Source organism: Symphalangus syndactylus, chromosome 19 (assembly GCF_028878055.3).
Source record: "Symphalangus syndactylus isolate Jambi chromosome 19, NHGRI_mSymSyn1-v2.1_pri, whole genome shotgun sequence".
NCBI lineage: Eukaryota > Metazoa > Chordata > Mammalia > Primates > Hylobatidae > Symphalangus > Symphalangus syndactylus.
This window is the reverse complement of record NC_072434.2, coordinates 85,197,182-85,219,848: the sequence shown is the minus strand read 5'-3', so window position 1 is coordinate 85,219,848 and position 22,667 is coordinate 85,197,182. Positions and strand designations below refer to the sequence as shown.

General features: G+C 40.4%; 1 protein-coding gene across 20 annotated transcripts in view; it reads left to right on the top strand.

The window, feature by feature from the left end:
- The window catches only part of RGS7 (regulator of G protein signaling 7), a 583,792-nt gene that overhangs the window by 511,646 nt on the left and 49,479 nt on the right, over positions 1-22,667 (top strand). For 19 of the 20 annotated variants that reach the window (XM_063613534.1, XM_055233704.1, XM_055233702.1 and 16 more), the window contains one exon: positions 20,896-20,970. The exons of the other annotated variant lie outside the window; for it this stretch is intronic. In XM_063613534.1, the coding sequence (XP_063469604.1) occupies positions 20,896-20,970 (75 nt within the window). The remainder of the gene's footprint in view (positions 1-20,895; positions 20,971-22,667) is intronic. 20 annotated transcript variants of the gene reach the window in all.

Here is a 22,667-nt window from a genome sequence, read left to right as displayed (position 1 = left end):
TTGCTGTATACATGTCATCACAATATCTGGGAAAATCTACTGTATATTTCTGAGAACAAGGCAGTGATGTCTTCCTATCTTTATGGAAATAATTTTGATCTTGCAGAACCCGTGAATAAGAACCACTATTGTAGTGTATTTGTTTTTACAAGTAGAAATAAATGATTGATAAAACCATTTTCTAAAGCTTTTTATACATTTTTGTCCTTATATCTATTAGTAATATGTGAATTCTATGAATAGATGTTCTAATGTTGAGTGATCCTTGAAATCCCAGAATAAATAAACCCCACTTGGTCATGTGTTATTTTCTTAATGTGATATTGGATTTTGTTTGTATGTTGATTTAGAATTTTGACATGCATATTCAAAGGTGAAATTGGCTTGTACTAGGCTTCTTATTGATTTCTATAACAAAAACTTGACTATAAAGAATGGTAATTTTATGGATTTTTGGCGTACTCTTCCATGATTTAGAAAAGCCTTATGCAAAATTTATGTTATTTCTTTAATCTAAAGATATCCAATGAGACAGAAGTTGGGGAGGGCAACATTGTGTCATGAGCTAAATGCCCAAATGATGGATTACATAAAGATTCTCACTTCTCTTCCCACTCCTGCCACTGTGCATAGGCTCTCTCCATTTATATTTTCCCTGTCTCAGATACAAAGACTTCAAGAGAATTCGCACAGCTATGACAGTTTTATGTGATATAGTGTTCAAGGGATGCAACTGCAGCTAAAAAGATTTGGCTTGAACACCGACTTCTTTCTTGAGTGAGATTTTACTGAATGCCTCCAAGTCTCAAACTTCTCATTTGAAATGGGAAAAATAAATACTTACCCTACACGACCCTTGAGAACACATGGAAATAATATTTGTACATTGCTTAGGACGGTACCTGGCACACAGCCGTTGTTCAGTAATTGGTAGCTGAAGTTATTTTAGCAATCATGCTTTTAAAAGGAGGAGGTGGTTAAAAAGGTTAGCAGATAGCTATGACCTGGTATAATCAGGAAAAATACTTTTGGGGATCAGAAGAGTTGGAGTTGAAGTTTGAAGGTTAAGTATATTAGTTATCTATTGCCATACAACGAATTATCGCAAAATTTAGCAGAATAAAACAACAAACATTCACTGTTTTACACAGCTACTGAGAGTGGTTTTCCTGGTGATGCAGACTCGGGTTCTTTCATGAGGCATCAGTCAAGCTGTTGGCCAAGACTATGGTCATCTGAAGGGGCTGATGGTTCACTTCATTCACATGGTGGTTTGCAGGCAGCTTCAGTTCCTGGCCACATGCACCGCTCCATAAGGGTGTCCAAGACAGAGTTTCTGCCATGTCATCCCAAAATAGGAAGAGAGCCCCATGTCAAAACCTCATGTTTGTATTTCCTGATCTCATAAGTGGTATGTCATCTCTTCTGTCATAGTTTATTGGTTACACAAACCAACCCAGGTGCAGTGTAGGAGGGAACCACACAGAGTGGGAATACCAGGAGAAGGAGGTCAATAGGGACTGTTTTGGAGGGTACTCACTACAGTAGAATCTGGGACAATAGAATTTGGAAAGGGTGGTGGAAAAAATAAAACTAGGTTAAGCCCTAGCATGAATGAAACCCTTCCCAATGAAGAGGGTGACCCATGCAGATGCTGCTGGAACCATCTTACAGTAACCTGTAAGCAGGAGGAAGAGAACAAAGCCCTAGATCAAGAGGGGAATAAGGGGATAATCCTGTATACTTCTCACAGCTGTGGCGCGTGATTTCTTTGCAAAATCTCCCTCCTAAACTAAAGAATGTCTCTCACCACTCATTTATATTTTAGGTTAACTTCCACAATATTTAAGCAGAGCTAATCATCTCTTTCATAATATTAAGGAAAAAAAACTTTTGAGATGAACATGAAAGTACTTTCTATGAATGATTTTTATACTGGGAATGAGATGGTAAATATGAGGTAGTAGCTGTTCCCCATAAGAAGACAGAGACAAGGCTTCACTTGTCCCTGACTCTGTATTTAGGCCTCAGTCAAGTACCAGGAACACAGCGGACACTCAATGGATAGATTTTGAATTCATGAGTAAATTAATAACTCTTGATTTCCCTCATCCCCATCTACATCCTTTTGGATGACATGAAATACATACTGACTTAGTTGCAAAAGCACACAGATTTTTCTTTTCCACAGGGCTCCAATATTGGAACCAACCAAGACAGCAGTGGCCAGAGATGAGGCAACAGGACTTTGTCGGTTATTGAGAAGCTTGTCAATTTCCAGCATTGTCCCTTTTACTATTCGAGCTACTTCTCTGTTCAGATTACATTACTCTAAAATACATGTTAAATGCATGCCACCTGGATTCCTTTCTACAAAATGTAAGAGAACAGTAATATATGTGGATTACTATCGATGACAATAACATTGATTGCCTGTATAGCAGTTTCTGGTGGCAAAAGCTTTTTAGATTTATCATACCATTTATTCTTTACAATGACTTCGTGGGGTGGGTAACTATTTTCCTTAATTAACAAATAAGAGAAAGCAAGACTCTGAAGAGTTGGGTTTTGTTGGTTTTGATATGGTTGAGAGTCAAATCCCTAATGATGACTAAAAACCTGGCGTTTGCTTCAAAACCCCACGCGATCTCTGTTGCATAGGATGCAAACTTTGTCAATTCATAAGGCACAGCAGAATATTATATCGCACCAGGACCGGCTTTGTGCATGTTAACTAGTTTTTATTTCATATTAGTGAAATGATTGAGTTTTTTATGTATTAGATGGTCTACTGCACCTTGCATGTCTACTTGAACTCTGAGGCAGGCAAAGGGCAGTATATGTCCATTGTCCCAACATCTCCCGAGAGGCGGCTACATATTATCAGCCATGCTAGGCTGCTGGAAAGGAGTCACAGCATGGATTGTGTCATGTAAATGCAACAGGTATAAATATCCCTTAGAAATGTTCATGTCTCCCTCTGGGTTTGAGCCAGCAGGTATAGTATTCTATTGATTTCAGGGAGGTTGCTTTTTAATTTTGTAACTTCTGTTGAATCCACCTGCATAATTTCATGTGCTCATCTGGAGCTTAAGCTGTAGGAGAACCCTAATATTTGCCCTAATATTTCCCTTGGAAGATATCAGTTACATACCTATTTTAATCTTTTGCATTGTCAGTTTTGTGGTGTTCATGAGAAACAAATTAGGTTGAAATCAATAGGAACTGTGCAAGTTTTTTGTTCTTAAGTTCAAATCAGCCCATACTCATGATGCTGCCTTTCCTATCAATAGTCCATGATCTCATTACTGATACCTTGAACTGTTTTAGAAAATCCAAAATGTGTTCATCCAAATTTAAATATTTCTTTTGTGCTCTGAAAATGGAACAGCATTTCTGTCTATTATTCCCATCTGTTCCTTTGGATTGAAAAATATTTTGACAATCTGGCTATCACAAGCCGCTATGAGTGAAACTGTTCTTTTTTGCTTCCTGGCTATATCTTTCATCTTCTGTCTGCTCTTTCTATCCCTGAATAGAATTGTAGATACAGTGTCCTATTATTATGTAATATCTGTTGCTATTTATGTGAGCCATGGGTAGAATGAGAATAAAAACTGCTTCCCCTATTATTAAGTTGATGCTTTTATCCCTTGTGGATTGGAGACTTTTCAAAATCATGAGCCCAGATTTCTGTCCTGTTTCTTCTGAAATGATGAGGATGTGGATAGGGGTTGGAGTGACGCTAGCAGGAAGGTCTTGAGAGCCAACAGCTAACTCTCAGGGAAGTGGATAGAGGATAGTATTGATCTCGAGTACTGATGGTATCTTGCATAGTTGTGGGTGTCTGGGCAGGTGTCGGGGAGGGAAGGGGAGCATCTAACTCTGATACTCTATTGAGAAGCCAGCCTCTTGGGCCGTTCCTACTATAGTTGAATTTCTGTTTGCCAGTAGTTTAAATATAGACAAGGAAGGAGAGAAAATGGGGCCAAATGTTAACAATTGGAGAACCTGGATAAAGAGTCTATGGGAGTTCTTTAAACCACTCTTGGAATCCTTGTAGGTTTGAAATTATATCAAAGCGAAACTAAGAGATTTAAAATGTGTACAGACACACCCAGGCATGCACGTGCACACAGGCTTTGAGGGGCTGGCTGAGCTAACAACATGGGCTCAATCTGCCAAAACCCTGACGGGACCAGCATGGACGCTGATTTCACAGAGAGCAGTCATTATTTGAGCTTGTTTTTTTTTTTTTTTTCCTGTTCATTTGCTTTTCCCCAGATGCACAAATTGTATTTTTAAAAAAGAAAGAAAGAAAAGATAGGCTGTCTTCCCTTAACAGGATATCAGCTATCTTCTTCAAATGAATTTTCTCTTTCCTGAGAAAGACAATTAAATTAAAATTAAAAGCAATCTAGATTAATTTAAAAGATAGCAAAACCTCTCTCAAATACAAAAAACTGTAGATTTCTCCTCAGCTCTGCTATTTCCCGCACAATAATTTCATATACCTCCTCACAATCAGTAACTGGATTTTTTCAAAACAAATTACATTTCATTAAGAGAAAACTCAACATAAGGATATGTGTCAGGCCGGGCATAGTGGCTCATGCCTGTAATCTTGACACCTTGGGAGGCCAAGGCAGGAGGATCACTTGAGGTCAGGAGTTGAAGACCAGCCTGGGCAACATAGCAAAACCTCATCCCTACAAAAAATACAAAAATCTGCCAGCCATAGTGATACGCTACCAAGTAGTCTCAGCTACTTAGGAGGCTGAGGCAGGAGAACCTGAGCCTAGGAAATTGAAGTTACAGTGAGCTGAGATCACACCACTGCATTGCAGCCTGGGCAACAGAGCATGACCCTATCTCAAAAAAAAAGAAAAAAAGATATTTGTCCTTGCATATGTTCATTCTTTCTTTCTTCTTTTTCTTTCTTTCTTCCTTTCTTTATTTCTTTCCCTTTTTTTATTTTTATTTTTATTTTATTTTTTTGAGATAGAGTTTCGCTCTTGTGCCCAAGGCTGGAGTGCAGCGGCATGATCTCGGCTCACTGCAACCTCTGCCTCCTGGGTTCAAGCAATTCTCCTGCCTCAGCCTCCTGAGTAGCTGGGATTAAAGGCACCCATCACCACGCCTAGCTAATTTTTGTATTTTTTTAGTAGAGATGGGGTTTCACCATATTGGCCAGGCTGGTCTAGAACTCCTGACCTCAGGTGATCCACCCGCTTCGGCCTCCCAAAGTGCTGAGATTACAGGCATGAGCCACCACGCTTGGCCACATATTTTCAAATGTTAGCAGTTACCTCTTATGAGGAATAAAAAAAAAAAGAAAAAAAAAGAAAACTGCCATTAAGAAAATGGAACTCCAAAAAAACAAAAAAAGAAAGAAAGAGAAGAAAATGCAACTCCAGTGTATTGATCTGGCTTGATATAACAGAAGAACTTTGAAATGAACTGAGTTTTACACTCTTGCCTCCACGCTTACCCTATATTTATTCCCCCCAAAAATGCTTACTTTTAAAAAAATTAAATCTGATATTTGGCCTAAAATTACTAAAATTTATTAGCTTTTGCTTTTCCTCCATTCAGTATAGTTCAACTTGTTTACTTTCAATTAGCAACTTCCTCAAATCCTGACAAACAGCCAGGCGCGGTGGCTCACACCTGTGATCCCAGCACTTTGGGAGGCCAAGGCAGGTGGATCACCTGAGGTCAGGAGTTTGAGACCAACCTGACCAACATGGTGAAACCCCATCTCTACTAAAAATATAAAAATTAGCTGGGCGTGGTGGTGCATGCCTGTAATCCCATCTACTCAGGAGGCTGAGGCATGAGAATCGCTTGAAACCGGGAGGCGGGGATTGCAATGAGCCAAGATCTTGCCACTGCACTCCAGCCTGGGCAACAGAGTGAGACTCTGTTTCAAAAAAAAAAAAAAAAAAATCCTGACAAACATAATCTGAAAGCATGGAAGACCCACCCAGTACCTTGCTTCTATGGGATTATTTTATTGATGTCAAATTATACTGCTAATAATACTAATACTAAGGGAAACTAATATGTGCTTTGCATATTCTGTGTGTCAAGAACTGTGCTGACCCCTTTACATGCAGTATTTCATACACTGAGGAGGTTGGAACTATTTTTATTGCACTCGCTCTGAAAGAAGAGACACCAAGGCTTAAAGAAGTTGCTACTTTTCCAAGAATCTTAACTATTTTGTCATCATGTTATTTGTCTTTTTTAGGTATGATTATTACCATGTTTTAAAAGTGGCATGGTCCTTTAAATAAGTGACTTATTCAAAAATTTTCTTTCAAGTGTGATGCAGATGGAGGTATTTTAGGGGAAAGGAGGCAACAAGCATTCGAGCTAAGGTTAAATGACTCGTCGTAGAAGTTGCCAGAAGAAATCATGAATTGGATGCTAGGTTAGACCAGATAATATTTATATTCTCTTCCAAGGTATGAATCTTTGATACGCTTCAGTGAAAATTAGGTTCATAGTGACTAATCTATCTAGTTTAGAGAATGCTTATGAAACTCATATTAGATGACGGTTATAGTTGAAAAATGAAAGTACTGCACAATAGAAGAGCCGTTATTAGCTTTATCTTTTCTTAGTTTATATCTTGAATCCAGGTTTTTCTCATATGGGGTTTTAATCTTCCGCTCCATAATACGGCCCAGTGGAGAAGTGCTGGTTGTATAATATGGCTCAGTTGTGTTGTCTGAACTCTGCTGTGCCATTGCACACCCAGGTAAAGAAACGCATAGGGGCACAGCTTTCATTTGTCCTTAGATATTTGTAGGTCAAGATGGAAACTGCTTTAAACAAAGTTATAAAGGCAGGGACAGAGAGGCCTGCTCTATTCTCATCTTGACTTCTCTAAAACTGAGCCTTTAAAGTTCCCAGTGTCTTCCTGCTTTTTAACTACTTAACCCCCATCAAATCTGGAAGCAATCTGCTATTTACACTTATCAACTGATGGGCTAATTACATTGCACAGGAAAAGAACATTTGAGCTAAATTTTTCTGCACTAGAAATGTTTCTTTTAAGGCTAACTGAAGAATTGGAGTATTTGTTTCCTGTTAAATAAATGTATGATAATAATGAGAGGTGATGATCAGTCGGCCAAGAGGTTAAGTTATAGGTACCAACATTCTCAAGCACACACAAATGCACACACACACATACACACAAGCAAACAGAAAATAAAACTCATTTTGTATTTTTAATAGATGGGTATGTTCAAAAAGTCTTTCACATTCATTCATTCAGTAAACATTCATTGAGCACCTACTAGGTACCAGGAGATTTCAGACTCCAGTGACAGATACTAAGCAAGACATAGAAAGTGCCTATATTTGAGGAGTTTACCCCTCACTGGTGAAAGAGAAAACCAACAAGTGTAATGCGTAAACCCTCCAGGTGGAGGTAAGTGATATGATAAAAATAAAAGCAAGGTGATGTGATCGAGCAGGACTACATAGTATTTGGAGAAAGAAATAGCAGCTAGTACAGAGAAAAGGGCCTGGTACAGAAAGAAGGCCAGTGAGGCCGGGTGCGGTGGGTCACGCCTGTAATCCCAGCACTTTGAGCAGCCAAGGCAGGCAGATCACGAGGTCAGGAGTTCAAGACCAGCCTGGCCAACATGGTGAAACCCCATCTCTACTAAAAATACAAAAATTAGCTGGCATGGTGGCACATGTCTGTAGTCCCAGCTACTCGAGAAGCTGAGGCAGGAGAATCACTTGAACCCAGGAGGCGGAAGTTGCAGTGAGCTGAGTTCATGCCACTGTACTCCAGCCTGGGCAATAGAGCGAGACTCCATCTCAAAAAAAAAGAAAAAGAAAAGTATAACACCTTGTAGATTATGGCAAGGTGTTTGCCTTTTATCCTAAGCGTGAGGAGAGCCCTTTGCAGGTTTGACGAGGAGAGTGATGTGATGTTGCTGTAGTTTAAAAAGGTCTCTGGCTACTGTGTGGAGAATAACTTGGGGAAAGGGAGGACAAAGCAAGAAAGGAATTAGAACAAATAAGAAGGCTGTTGTGATAGTCCAGATGGGAGATAATGGCAGCTTGGAGCAGGGTGGTAACAGTGAGGGTGGAGAGAAGCCAGTAGATTCGGGGTGTATTTGGAAGTAAAGTTTGCATGATGCACTGATGAATCAAGTGTGGGAAGTAAGGGGAAAAGAGGACTCATTGATGCCTCCTTGGTGATGGCTTGAGCCTCTTGATGGATGGTTGGAGGCTCTCACTGAAAGGCAGAAAACCAAGAAAAGAATAGGTAGGAGGGGAGAGAAACTGAGAGTTCTGGCTTGGACACTTTATCCTTTTTGGGAAACTAAACTGAAATTAGCACTGAATCTGGCAGGCATTTTCCAAAAGAATCTGGGTGTAGACAAGAGAGTGCATCATTGTTCACTCAGGATCTGGGGAGATGCAACCCAAGAATGCTGTCCTTCACCTCAGTTAGCTTTTCTCCCCACCCCTCGGAGCACAGAACAAATTTCGAGCTCTCAATGTGCCATCCTCTTTCTTAGAACTCCAGATAAATATTTGATGTCATCTACTTCTGACCCCCTTTACTTGGCTTCTGTGATATGTATGTACTGATAAGTTTTCCTGAATATATCATGAGAACTTGTCCACATTTTATTTGTTACAGTTTTGAGACTTTTTCTTACCTCTCATATCTCCAAGTCTAATTCTATCCAAAACTCAGCCAAGAAATAAACTCAAAAAGTCTTAACTGAAGTAGCTGTTTAAACTCTCACACTCTAACTCGTGTGCTTTGATCAGTTCATTTGCTAAAATGTGACACCCTGTGGCAAAGGAGCATTTGTATAGTTTCCTGATCCACATCAGAAGCAAGCAGCGAATTAGAGAATAATGAGATGCTCTGGAGTCAAGGATGCTGAGAGCAGCAAAAAGTGACAGCTAACTGGGATAAGGCAGAGGAACTAAAAATGGCATAAAATCACATAAAAGCTCAAAAGGCATTAGGAGTTGGGATCATCTAGCCTCACAGGCATTGCTGTCTTAAAGACAGCAAAATAGGCCGGGCACAGTGGCTCACGCCTGTAATCCCAGTGCTTTGGGCGGCCAAGGCGGGCGGATCATGAGGTCAGAAGATCGAGACCATCATGGCCAACATGGTGAGACCCCATCTCTACAAAAAATACAAAAAAAAATTAGCCTATAATCCCAGCTACTCGGGAGGCTGAGGCAGGAAAATGGCGTGAATCCGGCAGGCAGAGCTTAGAGTGAGCCGAGATCACATCACTGTACTCCAGCCTGGGCGACAGAGCAAGACTCTGTCTCAAAAAAAAAAAAACAAAAAGACAGCAAAATAAGCATTGTCCTCAAATAATCATGACCTCGAATCATCATGGAAAGACTGTGTTGTTTTGGATATGATTATGTAAGAATGCGAGGATGCATGGGAATTATTTTAAAAGATTTTTTTTTCCCTAGGAGTGAAAATAAAATTTTGGCTCTTAGCAATAAATATGAAATCTAGAAAAGAACTTTATGTAAAACTCTCTTTTCTAACACCACTACATCTTTTTCTCTGTTTGGAAATCAAGTTGAATGCAACAGAGTTTATCTTTGAAATTAATCTTCTGTACAGAGATTTTGCTAAACCGAGGTATGTGTTATGGCCTTTCTCTGTATGTGTGTCCTGAAAAGGGAGGGTTCTGGTCTGAACATTTGTGTCCTCCCCAAATTCGTGTTCTGAATTCCTAACCTCCAAGGTGGTGGTATTAGGAGGTAAGATCTTTGGAAGGTGATTAGGTCATGAAGGTTCTTTCCTCTTGAATGGGATTAGTGCCCTTATAGAAGAGGTCAAGAGAGAACTATTACACCTTCCACCATGTGAGGAAACAGCAAGAATGAACCTCCTATGAACTGAAAAGTGACCCTCACCCAACACAAAATCTTTCACTGCCTTGATCTTGAACTTCCCAGCCTCCAGAACCATGAGAAATAAATGTCTATTGTTTATAAGCCACCTGGTTTATGGTATTTTGTTATAGAAGTCTGAAGAGACTAAGACAGGGAGGTGCACCCCTTTTCTATTTGGGAACTTATGATTTAGGAGCCCCCCGTATCCTTTGTAATTCAAAGCTATTGAATTCAAGGCAGCTATTGTAATTCACAAACTTATTTCCTAGTTGTCCCATTGCTGTCTGTTGTAAAAATTATTATAAGCCTTTGAACTTACTGTGAGTTATTTATGTTATACGAAATTTTATTTGGTTCTCTTTAGCCTTTACAGCATACCATTTAAGTCACCAGTACTAACAATAGCACCATGTAAAAAAATAAAGATTGTTTTCTCTAGTTCAATAGCTAGTTCATTTTCCTACTTTTTGGCACCTCACTTTTACATTGGGGAAATTTATGTTGTCACCAGAGACATAGTCTAGATTTCATGTCTTAATTTCTGCATTCAAGAAACATGTTAAGTGTTAAAGTAAAAATGTTTAAGGTGTTTGATGACCGATTTAAGCCCATGGACCAGGAATCCTAAAATTCTGCATTGCTACTTACCCTCCCACCAATGAAATACCAGAGGAACAGTATAATGCAAATCAAAATGCCAGTTCAATTATGGGTATAAAAGTACCCAATATGCCAACCCAGGATATAGGACAAGTTGGAGCACACATGTTCAGTCTCAAATCTAAGAGGGACTTTTTTTCTCATCCAGTTGAAAATCTTTGCATGTCCTCACACCGCAGCCAGCTTTTTGTAGGGAAATAATCATAGAAAGGGAAGGAGATCAATCGCTCATGTGCGCACAGCAGGCCAGGTGTCACAGAAAAGTGTCCATGCACACTTGCCTCAGGCCTTTTGTTTCTTCCTGCAGGAGCCCCTATTTTAAAGATAATTATGACAACTTAGCTTCTGCCCAGTGATTTTTTAAATTTCAAAGCAGTTCTAGCTGGGAACATTTTAAGTATTTTAAAGCTGAACATTAAACATGGGTAATCCCAGTGACCACAAAGAAGCTATAGCAAATGTACTGGTTAGAGTCCTCTTGGGTGCTCTTCTGAGAATGGTACCTGCAAGGCAATTCCTAGTCTATAAAAAGGGAATATCATTGAAGGATGCACAGATAGTTCCTAGATGTGAGGCTGAAGTGGTCTGATTTCAATTAGAGCAGATTAATAGAATGTGGTAGGACTACAGAAGAAGAATTTAGGAAAGTGTAGCAGAGACTCTGAGTAATGAGAGACAGCTCCACCAAATTCTCAGGAATCGATCATCATGTTTTAATGTTGCAGATTCAATGATATGTTCATACCACCAATGATAATGCAAAAATGCAATGGCACAAAAGGACAGGCCAAGGGCAAATGATTATACAGGCATTTGTGTTGGAAATGCTCTGATTGGTGATCTTCATAGAGACTGCATAAAGAGCTGCATTCCCCTTGGAGACTTCAGCAAATGCAAACATTGTATGTAAATACAACCCAGGGTTCGTTTTGGATTCCTCTCTTCTTTTCACAGGCTTTCCCATCTCAGCAGATGGCATGGGAGTCATCCTTGATATTCTGTTTTCTTCAGCATGCCCACAGACACAACCCATCAGCAAGTTTTGTTGATTATAGCTTCAAAATGCATCCCAGATGCAACCACTTCACATCATCTCTAGTGCTGGCATGCAAACCCACGTCACCATAATCTCTTGCCTGGATAATTGCAGTAACCTTCAAACTGGGCCCCTTGCTTCTGTTTTGCCCTCTTCCCACCCTGATAATCCACTCTCAAAGTGCGCAATATTCTTGAATGAGTTGTTTGGTTGGTTGGTTTTTAATGAATTTTATTTTTTTAGAGCAGTTTTGGTTCACAGCAAAATTAAGTGGAAAGTACTGAATTCCCCAGCAACCTCCCCCGGGCCCACAGCTGCCCCCATTATCAACCCCCCGCCCCCAACCCCACCAGAGCGGTACATTTGTTATAATCGATTAACTGACACTGATATATCATTATCACCTGTACTCTGTAGTTTACATTAGAGTTCACTCTTGATGTTGTACATTCTATGGTTTTGACAAACGTATAATGGCATGTATTCATTATTGTAGTATCATATAAAATAGTTTCACTACCCTAAAATTTCTCTGTGCTGGGCCTATTTATTCCCAACCCTTGGCAACCACTGATCTGGAAAAGGCAAAACTATTTGTCTCCATCGTTTTGCCTTTTCCAGAATGTCATATGGTTGGAATCGTACAATCTGTAGCTTTTTCAGATTGGCTTCTTTCACTTAGTAATATGCACGTAAGATTCCTCCATGTCATTTTGTGGCTTAATAGCTCATTTCTTTTTAATGCTGAATAATATTCCATTGTCTGGATGTACCACAGTTTATACATTCATCTACTAAAGGACATCTTGGTTGCTTTAAAGTTTTGGCAATTATGAAGAACAAGCTGCTAGAAACATCCATGTACAGGTTTTTTTGTGAACATAAGTTTTTGACTCAATTTGGGTAAATGCCAATGCGGATGATTGCTGGATCGAATGGTTAGAGTGTTTTGTAAGAAACTGCCAAACTGTCTTGCAAAGTGGCTGAACCATTTTGCATTCCCACTGGCAATGAATGAGAATCTCTGTGGCTCCACATTCTTGCCAGCAATTGGTGTTCTCAGCGTTCTGGATTTTGGCAATTCTAATAGGTGTGTGGTGGTATCTCGTTATTTCAATTTGCGTTTTCCCAATGACATACGATGTGGAGCATCTTTGTATAAATGTATTTGCCATCTGTATATTTTCTTTGGTGAGGTGCCTGTTCAGATCATTTGTCCATGTGTTAATTGGGTTGTGGTATCTTCTTATTGTTGGGTTTTAAGAGTTATCTACTTATTTTGGATAATAACCTTGCATATTTTTTTTCCAGTTTGTGGCCTGTCTTCTCATTCTCTTGACAGTATCTTTCACAGAAGTTTTTAATTTTAATGAAATCCAAGTTACCAATTATTTCTTTCATGGATTGTGCCTTTGATATTGTATCTAAAAAGTCATCACCCAACTCAAGGTCACCTAGATGTTCTCCTGTTATTTTCTAAAACTTTTATAATTTAGCATTTTACATTTAGGTTTATGATTCATTTTGAGTTTGTGTGTGTGTGTGTGTGTGTAGAGTGTAAGATCTGAATGAGTTTTTTAAAATAAATCATATGAAGTCAGTCTTCTGTTTAAAACTCTCCAGTGGCTTCCAATTATGTTTAGAATTAAGCCAAAGTCGGGCCGGGCGCGGTGGCTCAAGCCTGTAATCTCAGCATTTTGGGAGGCCGAGGCGGGCGGATCACGAGGTCAGGAGATTGAGACCCTCCTGGCTAACACAGTGAAACCCCGTCTCTACTAAAAATACAAAAAATTAGCCAGGCGTGGTGGCGGGCGCCTGTAGTCCCAGCTACTCAGCAGGCTGAGGCAGGAGAATGGCGTGAACCTGGGAGGCGGAGCTTGCAGTGAGCCGAGGTCGCGCCACTGCACTCCAGTCTGGGTTGTAGAGCGAGACTCTGTCTCAAAACAAACAAACAAACAAAAAACTTAAAAATAAAAATAAAGAATTTGAAACCAAAGTCCTTACTACCTTACCATGGCCTATGATTTCTACTCAACCTGACCACTTTCCACAGCTTCAGTGCTGACTTCTTATATTCCATTTCCTTCTGCCTCTTGGACGTGTGGAGTTCATTCATAGCATACATTGAAGCATGATATCATACTCAGGGATCTGTAGCTAGCAAATGAGGCCTAACAGGAATCAAATGAGTAAATACTATAGAGAAGAATGAATGGAAGAAATTTGGAGCAATTTCCTCAAATAACTTTCTTCAGTTTGTGTGTAGGACTTAGTAAGTAGATGGGTCAGGAGGAAGAGGGCTGAAAGGATCAGAGGCTGAATCAACTGACAACTGCCTAAGAAAATGAAGAAAAGCTTGAATTGGATCTTTAAAGAAAGAATCCTGGCTAGGCACAGTGGTTCACACCTGTAATACCAGAGCTTTGGGAGGCTGAGATGGGAGGACTGCTTGAGGCCAGGAGTTTGAGACCAGCCTGGGCAACATAGCAAGACCCTGTCTCTACTAAAAATTAAAAATAAAATATTAGCCAGACATGGTGGCACTCACCTGTAGTCCCAGCTACTCAGGAGGCTGAGACAAGACAATTGCTTGAGCCCAGGAAGTCAAGGCTGTAGTCAGCTGTGATTGCACCACTGCATTCCAGCCTGGGCCAAAAAAAAAGTCCTGAGACTGAACACTTTAAAATCTATAGTTACTTCATGTAAGTGAACACTTCAAAATCTATAATTACTTCATGTAAGAATAAGGGATCATTTTTATTGGGGTACTATGGGTCATGCATGTAATTTTTATAACTTGTACTGTATTACAAAGGGGTGATTCTTTTTCATTAATCTACTTCTATTTGAATTAATAATGATATATACAGATGCTCCTTGACCTACAATGGGGTAATGTCCCAATAAAGCCATTGTAAGCCAAAAATATTGTAAGTCAAAACTGCATTTAATACTCTAATAAACTCACAGTAAGGGTGAAAAATTTTAAGTTGAGCCATAGCAAGTCAGGAACCATCTAAATACAGTAGCTCCCCCTTATCTATGGTTGCACTCTGCAGTTTCAGTTACCCATAGTCAACTGCAGTCCAAAAATATTAAATGGAAAATTCAAGAAACAATGCATAAGTTTGCAATTTCGTGCCATTCTGAGTAGCATTATGAAATGTCATCTATCCCATTCTGCCCCACCTGGAACATGAGGCACCCCTTTGTCCAGCAGATCCACGCTGTCTATGGTACCCACCTGTTAGGCACTTAGTAGCCTTCTAGATTATCAGATGTGACTGCCCTGGTATTGCAGTGCTTGTGTTCAAGTCACCCTTACTTTACTTCAGAATGACCCCAAAGCCCAAGCGTAGTGAGGCTGACATATTTTATTATTTTATTATTACTTATTATTGTTTTCTATTTTATTATTATTGTTGTTAATTTCTTACTGTTCCTAATTTATAAGTTAAACTTTACGATAAGCATGTGTATATATAAGAAAAACAGTATATATAGGGTTTGGTACTATCCGTGGTTTCAGGCATCTCTTTTGCAGGGGTGGGCAGTAGTAAAACATATCCCCCAAGGATAAGGGGGGACTATGCATATTTGAAACCTGAATTTTCCCGGAATCATGATTTTTTAAAACTTTCTAGGATGTACTTGATGTCTTGCTATCAGCTGTATTTGATGGTGCATTTCTAATCCTCCACTCACCTGTCATTTAGGACGCTGTTCTCCCAGGTACACATCAGCTGCAGTGATGGAACTTAAACACAGCTGTTCTGTATTCCTCTCTCTCACTGTCGCTCTTCACCACAGCCTTTGCCGAGTTGTCCTGAACACAAGTATGCCTTCTGCTATAACTAACAAAAATGTACTATCGCATGAAAGGAACTAAATGGCATTTAGATGCTTTTACTTAAAATATCAATAATGAAACCAAAAACTCCAGCTTCTCTTTTGCACTTCATGAGGACACTCACGTAAATGTTATGACAGTAATATTTCTCAATGATATGCTCCGTTTACTCCCTCAGGAATGGCTTCCACAATGTTAAATCCTACTTTATAATAAATAACGTTATAATAATGTTACAACCCAGCTTAGTTCGGTTGAAAAGAAATTCATCTTTGAATCACTAGAAATAACACAATTCTCTTCCAGGCTGATGTAAATAGCATTTCATTATTCCTTACATCCAACAATACTATGTGCTTAATACTGTATCCAGCAAGTAGTATATATTTGAACATTTTAATGGAATGTCTACTTGGTAATGGTAATGTTATTTATATCTTATTGGGAAGATAGATATGTTTAGCTCTGCAGAAACCAATTTTATGAATTTCATGAAGGTCTGGTGCCAGCTAGTGGTACCTATTATATATGCATCAAAAAGATAATTGACTTTTTTTTAAATAACCAAAGACAACATGGTCTCATCGAGATTGAAAAATTGCTTAAAAACAACGTTTAAAGGAATATTGTTTGCCATGTTGAGGAGAACCAACAGACTGTGCATAAAAATGGATGTGTGTCTTGGCCGTGTGCAGTGACTCATGCCTGTAATTCCAGCACTTCGGGAGGCCAAGGCGGGTGGATCACCTGAGGTCAGGAGTTCAAGACCCGCCTGGCCAACATGGCAAAACCTTGTCTCTACTAAAACTACAAAAAATTAGCTGGGCGTGGTGGCACCTGCCTGTAATCCCAGCTACTCGGGAGGCTGAGGCGAGCATCACTTGAACCCAGGAGGCAGCGGTTGCAGTGAGCCGAGATCGCGCCATTGCACTCCAGCCTGGGCAACAAGAGTGAAACTCCGTCTCAGGAAAAAAAAAAAAAAAAAAAGGATGTCTGGAATGTTCTGTTGTCATATAATGCTCTGTGCCAACTTCCACTTAGTCATTAAGCTCCCATATTCTGATTATTCATGTGTCTGTCGTTCTTACTGTATCAGGAAGTTACGGGGATACAGCTCATGCCTTCATTCCTGTAACTCACCATTTGTCACAAGATCTGACAATTAGATGCAGAATGAAATATTTATTGAATACATAAGAGAATTCAAGAAAAATTATTGCCATATTTCACTTACCACAGTACATAACTTCTGAAAGCAGTTATTCAGGCGTTATCAGCACTGGGTCATGACCTTAATTATTCAGAAGTATACCAGACAACTGTGGGCCTCTAAGCTTTTTTAATCTTCAAGAATTCCCTAGTTGACTTAGATATCATAGATCTGTTGAACCATTAGCTGTCCCATGAGGCCTCCTTAGAAATTACAGGGCCTCTGAGACAAGCATCCCAGATCCAGCTTATTATTTTAACCATTTAGTCATTAGTAACAAATTTTGAACTGGCAGATTTCATTTTCCTGGGATGGGAGCCGGGTTATAAAACATATCTTAGAGTTCAGTCTCTAATGACATTTACTTTTAAAATCAATGCTTTCTTATTAATTTGCTGATTAGTGGTGTTAATAATTGGCTCAAGTGGGAATTTCAGATGTAAGCTAATGGTTCATTAATCAAATTTAAAAGGCCATCATCTTTTAAATATGAGGATGAAACTTCTCATTTCCTTTAGGACTGACAGTCAGATATGTTCCTCTGGGGAGGGGAATCTTTCCACTTTATGCCTTCAATGGTTGACACAATTTCCAGGGCCATTTGTTAATTATCCCCCCTGGTATGAAGTAAAATTGATTTGGAATCCTAGCTCGTTATGGAAGGAGTTTTAGAGTTCAGATTAGTTCAGCTTCCTCAGATGTATAAAGAAAACACAGTTTCTGTATTTTCTATAATTGACATAGTTTTCTCAGAAACCTATTTGAAGGGTAGGTTTCAATGCATGTGCTCTGCATGCCACCATAATTGAAATAGTTGCTTTAGATGACTCGGTCATTTGTGGATAAATGATCACACTTTCAGTTTTCTTGGCCTTTCTCTGCTGCTATCCAGGATTGGTTTTGGAAGGGAGTTTGGGGTCTAGAGGTTTTGTTTTTACAGTCTTGTGCAGTGGGGCCAGAGGGCCAAGCACCCCCAGAGCATCTTCCAGATCCTTGTCGATTTCTGCTATAGGCAGATTGGCATCGGCTGCTCCAAGGACAGCTGCAACAGGTACCATCTCATCACCTGGAACTCACTGCTGAAGTTTGTGTTTCAGACATCTGCTTTAGCATAAAATCCCTGCACACTGCGGCCTTTGTCCCAACTTCAGGCTCCCATCCACCCCACTGTTCTTAGATCTTCTGTGCCTTTTACTACTGTGGCATGCAAGAAATTCCAGATGCCTTGACTGCCACATAAGAGGCTTGGGAAGCATTTTCTTAAGCTCATCTTTCTTGCTAACACCCATATGATATAAAATTCGTGTTGGCTCTGATTGCATGTGGGGCTTCTTCTATGGGAATGGGACTGACTACTTCACAGGCTTCCTCATACTTGTCTGGGATTTTTTATTCCTCCCTGTCACCTCTTGTTCTTCGAGTTTCTTGCGCAGAGGAGAAAAATGAAGTACTTGCTGAGCTCAGTATCTTACCTTTATCTTTCTTTGCCTCCAGATCATGAAGAAACATGCTTTCCTTTTCCTGGATATTATATCCTAATTTTTCCCACCCCTTAACATATGGAAGAAAATCTCCATGACGTATCTTATCATACTTGGCTCTTTAAAAAAAAAAAAGAGAGAGACAGAATCTCACCCTATCACCCAGGCTGGAGTGTGCTGGCTCAGTCACAGCTCACTGCAGCCTCAAACTCCTCAAAGCAAGTGATCCTCCCACCTCAGCCTCTCCAAATGCTGAGATTACAGGCATAAGCCACTGCACCTGGCACCGTGCTTGGCTCCTGATATGTTGATAGGAGTTTAAAGAATTTTACTGCCTTCCCTTCCGTTATGGCTCAGGCTTAGGGATGGAAGCCTGCAAAGAAATAGAAACTGAATCGAAAATGAAAACTCGATCCTTTAATGTTTTACAAACCTTGTCTTTGTTACACCTAGATCAATGGTTGTGAACACTGGCTGCATATTAAAATCCCCGGGGGTCTTTTAAAAAAATAAATGCTTAGACCAACCATAAAAAAAAAATCAAACCAGAATATCAGATACTCAGCAACCAGATGCTGGGAGAGTTTAGTGAATCGTTCAGTGTCACTTACGAAATTAGTCCCACCCAGCTGGGTGCCCATCCTCCCTCCTACACTGCCAAGCTGACCACTGTGCTGAACCAGTGATTTCTATTCCTAAATAGATATGCAAACCAAACTCATAATGTATTTAATGTTTGTAGTACAGTGTGTGTGTCTGTGTGTGTGTGTGTGTGTGTGTAGTATATACATACTCTACAAAAAAAAAAAACAAGAAAAAATGTTTTCCTCATTTACTTCCTTATCTATTATAATACTATGGTGGAGTTTTGGCCCAATGGCTATGCTAGCAGAAGATGGTTCTTTAAGGAAAGTGTCGTCTGTCTTCATTACACAGTGAACTGATTCCCGTTACTGCAGTGAACAGCTGAGTCTGCCAATCACATCAGCTCTGCCTTTTTGCCCTTCCTTCCCAACCCCATCCCAACTCCACAGAAGACTCTTCCGCATCCACAGTTTCTCTGAAGTCACTTCTAAGGACATCTAATGCTTTAATTTCTTGCAATCTGTGGGAAGAAATAGAGAAATGGAGCAGAGACATGCAACTTGGTGGTTTGTTTGTTTGTTTGTTTGTTTTGAGATCGAGTTTCGCTCTTGTCGCCCAGGCTAGAGTGCAGTGGTGCAATCTCGGCTCACTGCAACCTCCGCCTCCTGGGTTCAAGCGATTATCCTGCCTCAGCCTCCAGAGAAGCTGGGATTACAGGTGCCTGCCACCATGTCTGGCTAATTTTTGTATTTTCAGTAAGATGGGGTTTCACCATTTTGGCCAGGCTGGTCTTGAACTCCTGACCTCATGATCCATCCACCCCGGCCTCCCAAAGTGCTGGGATTACAGGCGTGAGCCACCGCGCCCGGCTGATGTTAAGGAAACACAGTCCATGTAGCCATTAACTTCTCATCACTTCTAAAGGATGTGTGATGTCTAAGCCCTTTCTACATTTAAGCTACTATGTATTTTTGAATCTCCTGTCTTCTCTGTTTCGTGATTCATATTCTCTCCCTTCCCCTCTTCTTCCCCCTCCTCCCCTCTCCTCCTCCAAATATACAAGAAGCTTGCAGCTATTCGTTTCTGTACAACAGAACAATAAATCTGACAAGATGAGCCACCTAAGGTTGTCAGGAAGCTAACAGCAGGCTGCCTATACTTCTCCAACCCCTCTGTTTTAAAGGGGTTCACCTGCCCTTAAGGAAAAGGAAGGTCGGGAATTTATCAGAAGAAGCATGGCATCTTATTTACCAGTTTCTTTCTCCATCTTTCACATTTTAACCATGAACTCCATTGCACATTCTGTCTATAGCAAACAAAGATTCCTAGTTGCTGGGTTTCACAGTCCCTGTAAGACAGTTCATTCTGGGAGTTGAGGTGGCTCAACTAAATGCCATTTTAGTCTTCCAGCCTGAGAAAAGCAAGTCACCCATCTAATAGTCTCTTTTTTTTTTTTTGTGATGGAGTTTCGCTCTTGTTGCCCAGGCTGGAGTGCAGTGGTGTGCTCTTGACTCGCTGCAACCTCCACCTCCCAGGTTCAAGTGATTCTCCTGCCTCATCCTCCTGATTATCTGGGATTACAGGCACCCGCCACCACGCCCAGCTAATTTTTTGTGTTTTTAGTAGAGAGAGGGTTTCACCACATTGGCCAGGCTGGTCTCAAACTCCTGACCTCAGGTGATCCACCCACCTCAGCTTCCCAAAGTGCTGGGATTACAGGCATGAGTCACTGCACCCAGCCCAGCCTCACTTTTTATAAAGAGAGAACTCTGCAAGAGGCTGTCTGCAGATAACCAGCAAGGGGTATGGGCCCGTTTGTCCAGGAGGGCCCTCACTCTATCTGTCGTGTTTGTCGGTATACATATTGACACCACTTTCACATGTGTGCAGTCCGAGTATTTCTTTTTCCTATTTCTCTGGGAGTTATTTGAGGATGGCATCTGAAGGCTTTTAAGTGTGAAGAGTTAAGAAGTATCATGTCTTTTATGACTGGCTACTGCTGATGGGACAGGCTGTGGCCATCTAGAAAACACTTCCCTTGATTTGTATCGTTGTGGCATTTGCTCGGGCTCTGGAGAATGAGTCATTCATGATTGTCCTGGTCAGAAATTTCACACCCAAAGATTCATTTGTCTCTCTATTTTTCCATTCCCAGCCTGGATGTGTGAATACGACCGAAGTGGACATTAAGAAGTCATCCAGAATGAGAAACCCCCACAAAACACGGAAGGTAAAACTGTCATTTGTTGTGCTGATCTTGGTGATGGATTGCACTGTTGACAGGACGTCAGCCATAAAAACACGTTCTTCTCATGTCATGGAGTGTCTTCCCCACTCTTCCCAGCCTTCCACAGCCCTCCCTTCCTCAAGAATAGCCCCATCCTGATGCTCAAGCACACCAGGGTCCCAAGACACAGCGATGGGACTGACTGACTGAGAGGAGAGGAACAGGGTTTCTAAGGAAATCATCCTTAGAAAACCTGACACTGATGAGAGAAGGGCATTTTAAAACCCGAGGAAAGGGGGACATCTAAAAGATATTTAATTACAGAAAGAGTGCAGGGACCCCCTCTTAACACTAGAATTTTGTGACACAACCATAAGACAGTGGTTGTATTTCAGTGTTTGTTATCTGAGAGAATATCGGTGTGCAGGGTGCGGGGGAAGCTATTCTGAGTTCAGTGACATTTAAAATAACCCTTTGAAAATGCACAGCAGTAGTTTCTACATATTTTTTAAAGCAACACGTACAACTAGAAGACATTTTTATTCATTCTGTAAAACACGCTTGATGTACACAAGAATTTCTGGCCTCTAGCAGTCGCTTTGAGAACACAGCTTATATATTGGTGCTGCTGGATTAATACATTCCACAAAGTTCAAGGTCTTTTTTCTGTGGCCATTTCCTTAGTATTTCGTTAGCCATAGCGTTTTCCAGAGTCTGTGTCCCTGTAGTAAGCACTCAATATTTTTTTCTAGTCTTACTTTGTGTTGCCTTTTTCTCCCATCCCTAGAAACATAGCATCATGCTCAAAGGCTCCAATATGGTCCAAGTACCTTTTCTTTCTTTTAAGGCAGTTTACCTTGATGTGAGGATAAAGAAGCTGAAGCAGAGCACCACAAAACCAATTCAGATGCGATGCTCAAATGCTTCTGCCCCTAGGAACTCTCCGAGAGAGAGGCGAAGCCAGACCAAAGCAAGCCTGTCTGGTCTGTCTCTCTGGTGGCTGGCCCTACTTAATTGCTTTCATCCTCTGCTCACAGCACATCCTGAGGGCACCAAGAACTATTTTTGCAGAACAAGATTCAAAAATTCTATCAGCTCTCCAAAAAGTGCATTAAGCCACCTCTCTCCACTTTCTGAATAGTGAAATTACTCTTCGAAATACTTTATTGGGTGTCCTGTTTCCCCCAACAGACACTAACCCAGACATGCTGTGATTCAGAAGAGAAAGCATATGGATTAACAAGATAGCACTTAGACACAATAAAGGCATCATTTATACTCTCTCTTCGGCACCATATTCAGTATTGATCATCTTTCTCCTGTTTCACATGGCACCCTTCTTTCTGAACATTTGAGAAACATTAGTTTACAATGTCATTCTTTACATACCATCAGCCCTCATTTAATGATGAAAAGCCCATGAGGCATTGCAAGGTGAAATATTGTAAAGAAACAGAATCATTGATATCTAGCTCTCTTTGTCTTGATAACATCTAATTTCTTGTGAATCGATAACAATAGAATGACAGGGCCTCACTCCAGAGCTGTCTAGCGCTAACATTTGCCAGAAGAAAACAAAAGTCCTGAAAAATCTGACAGCAAATAACAGGTATGCCCTTATTTTCCACAGCTGGAGAAAACTCATTTTTCTCACCTTTTGATAAATATAGCTTCTCACAGTCATAAGTGTTCAATTTGCT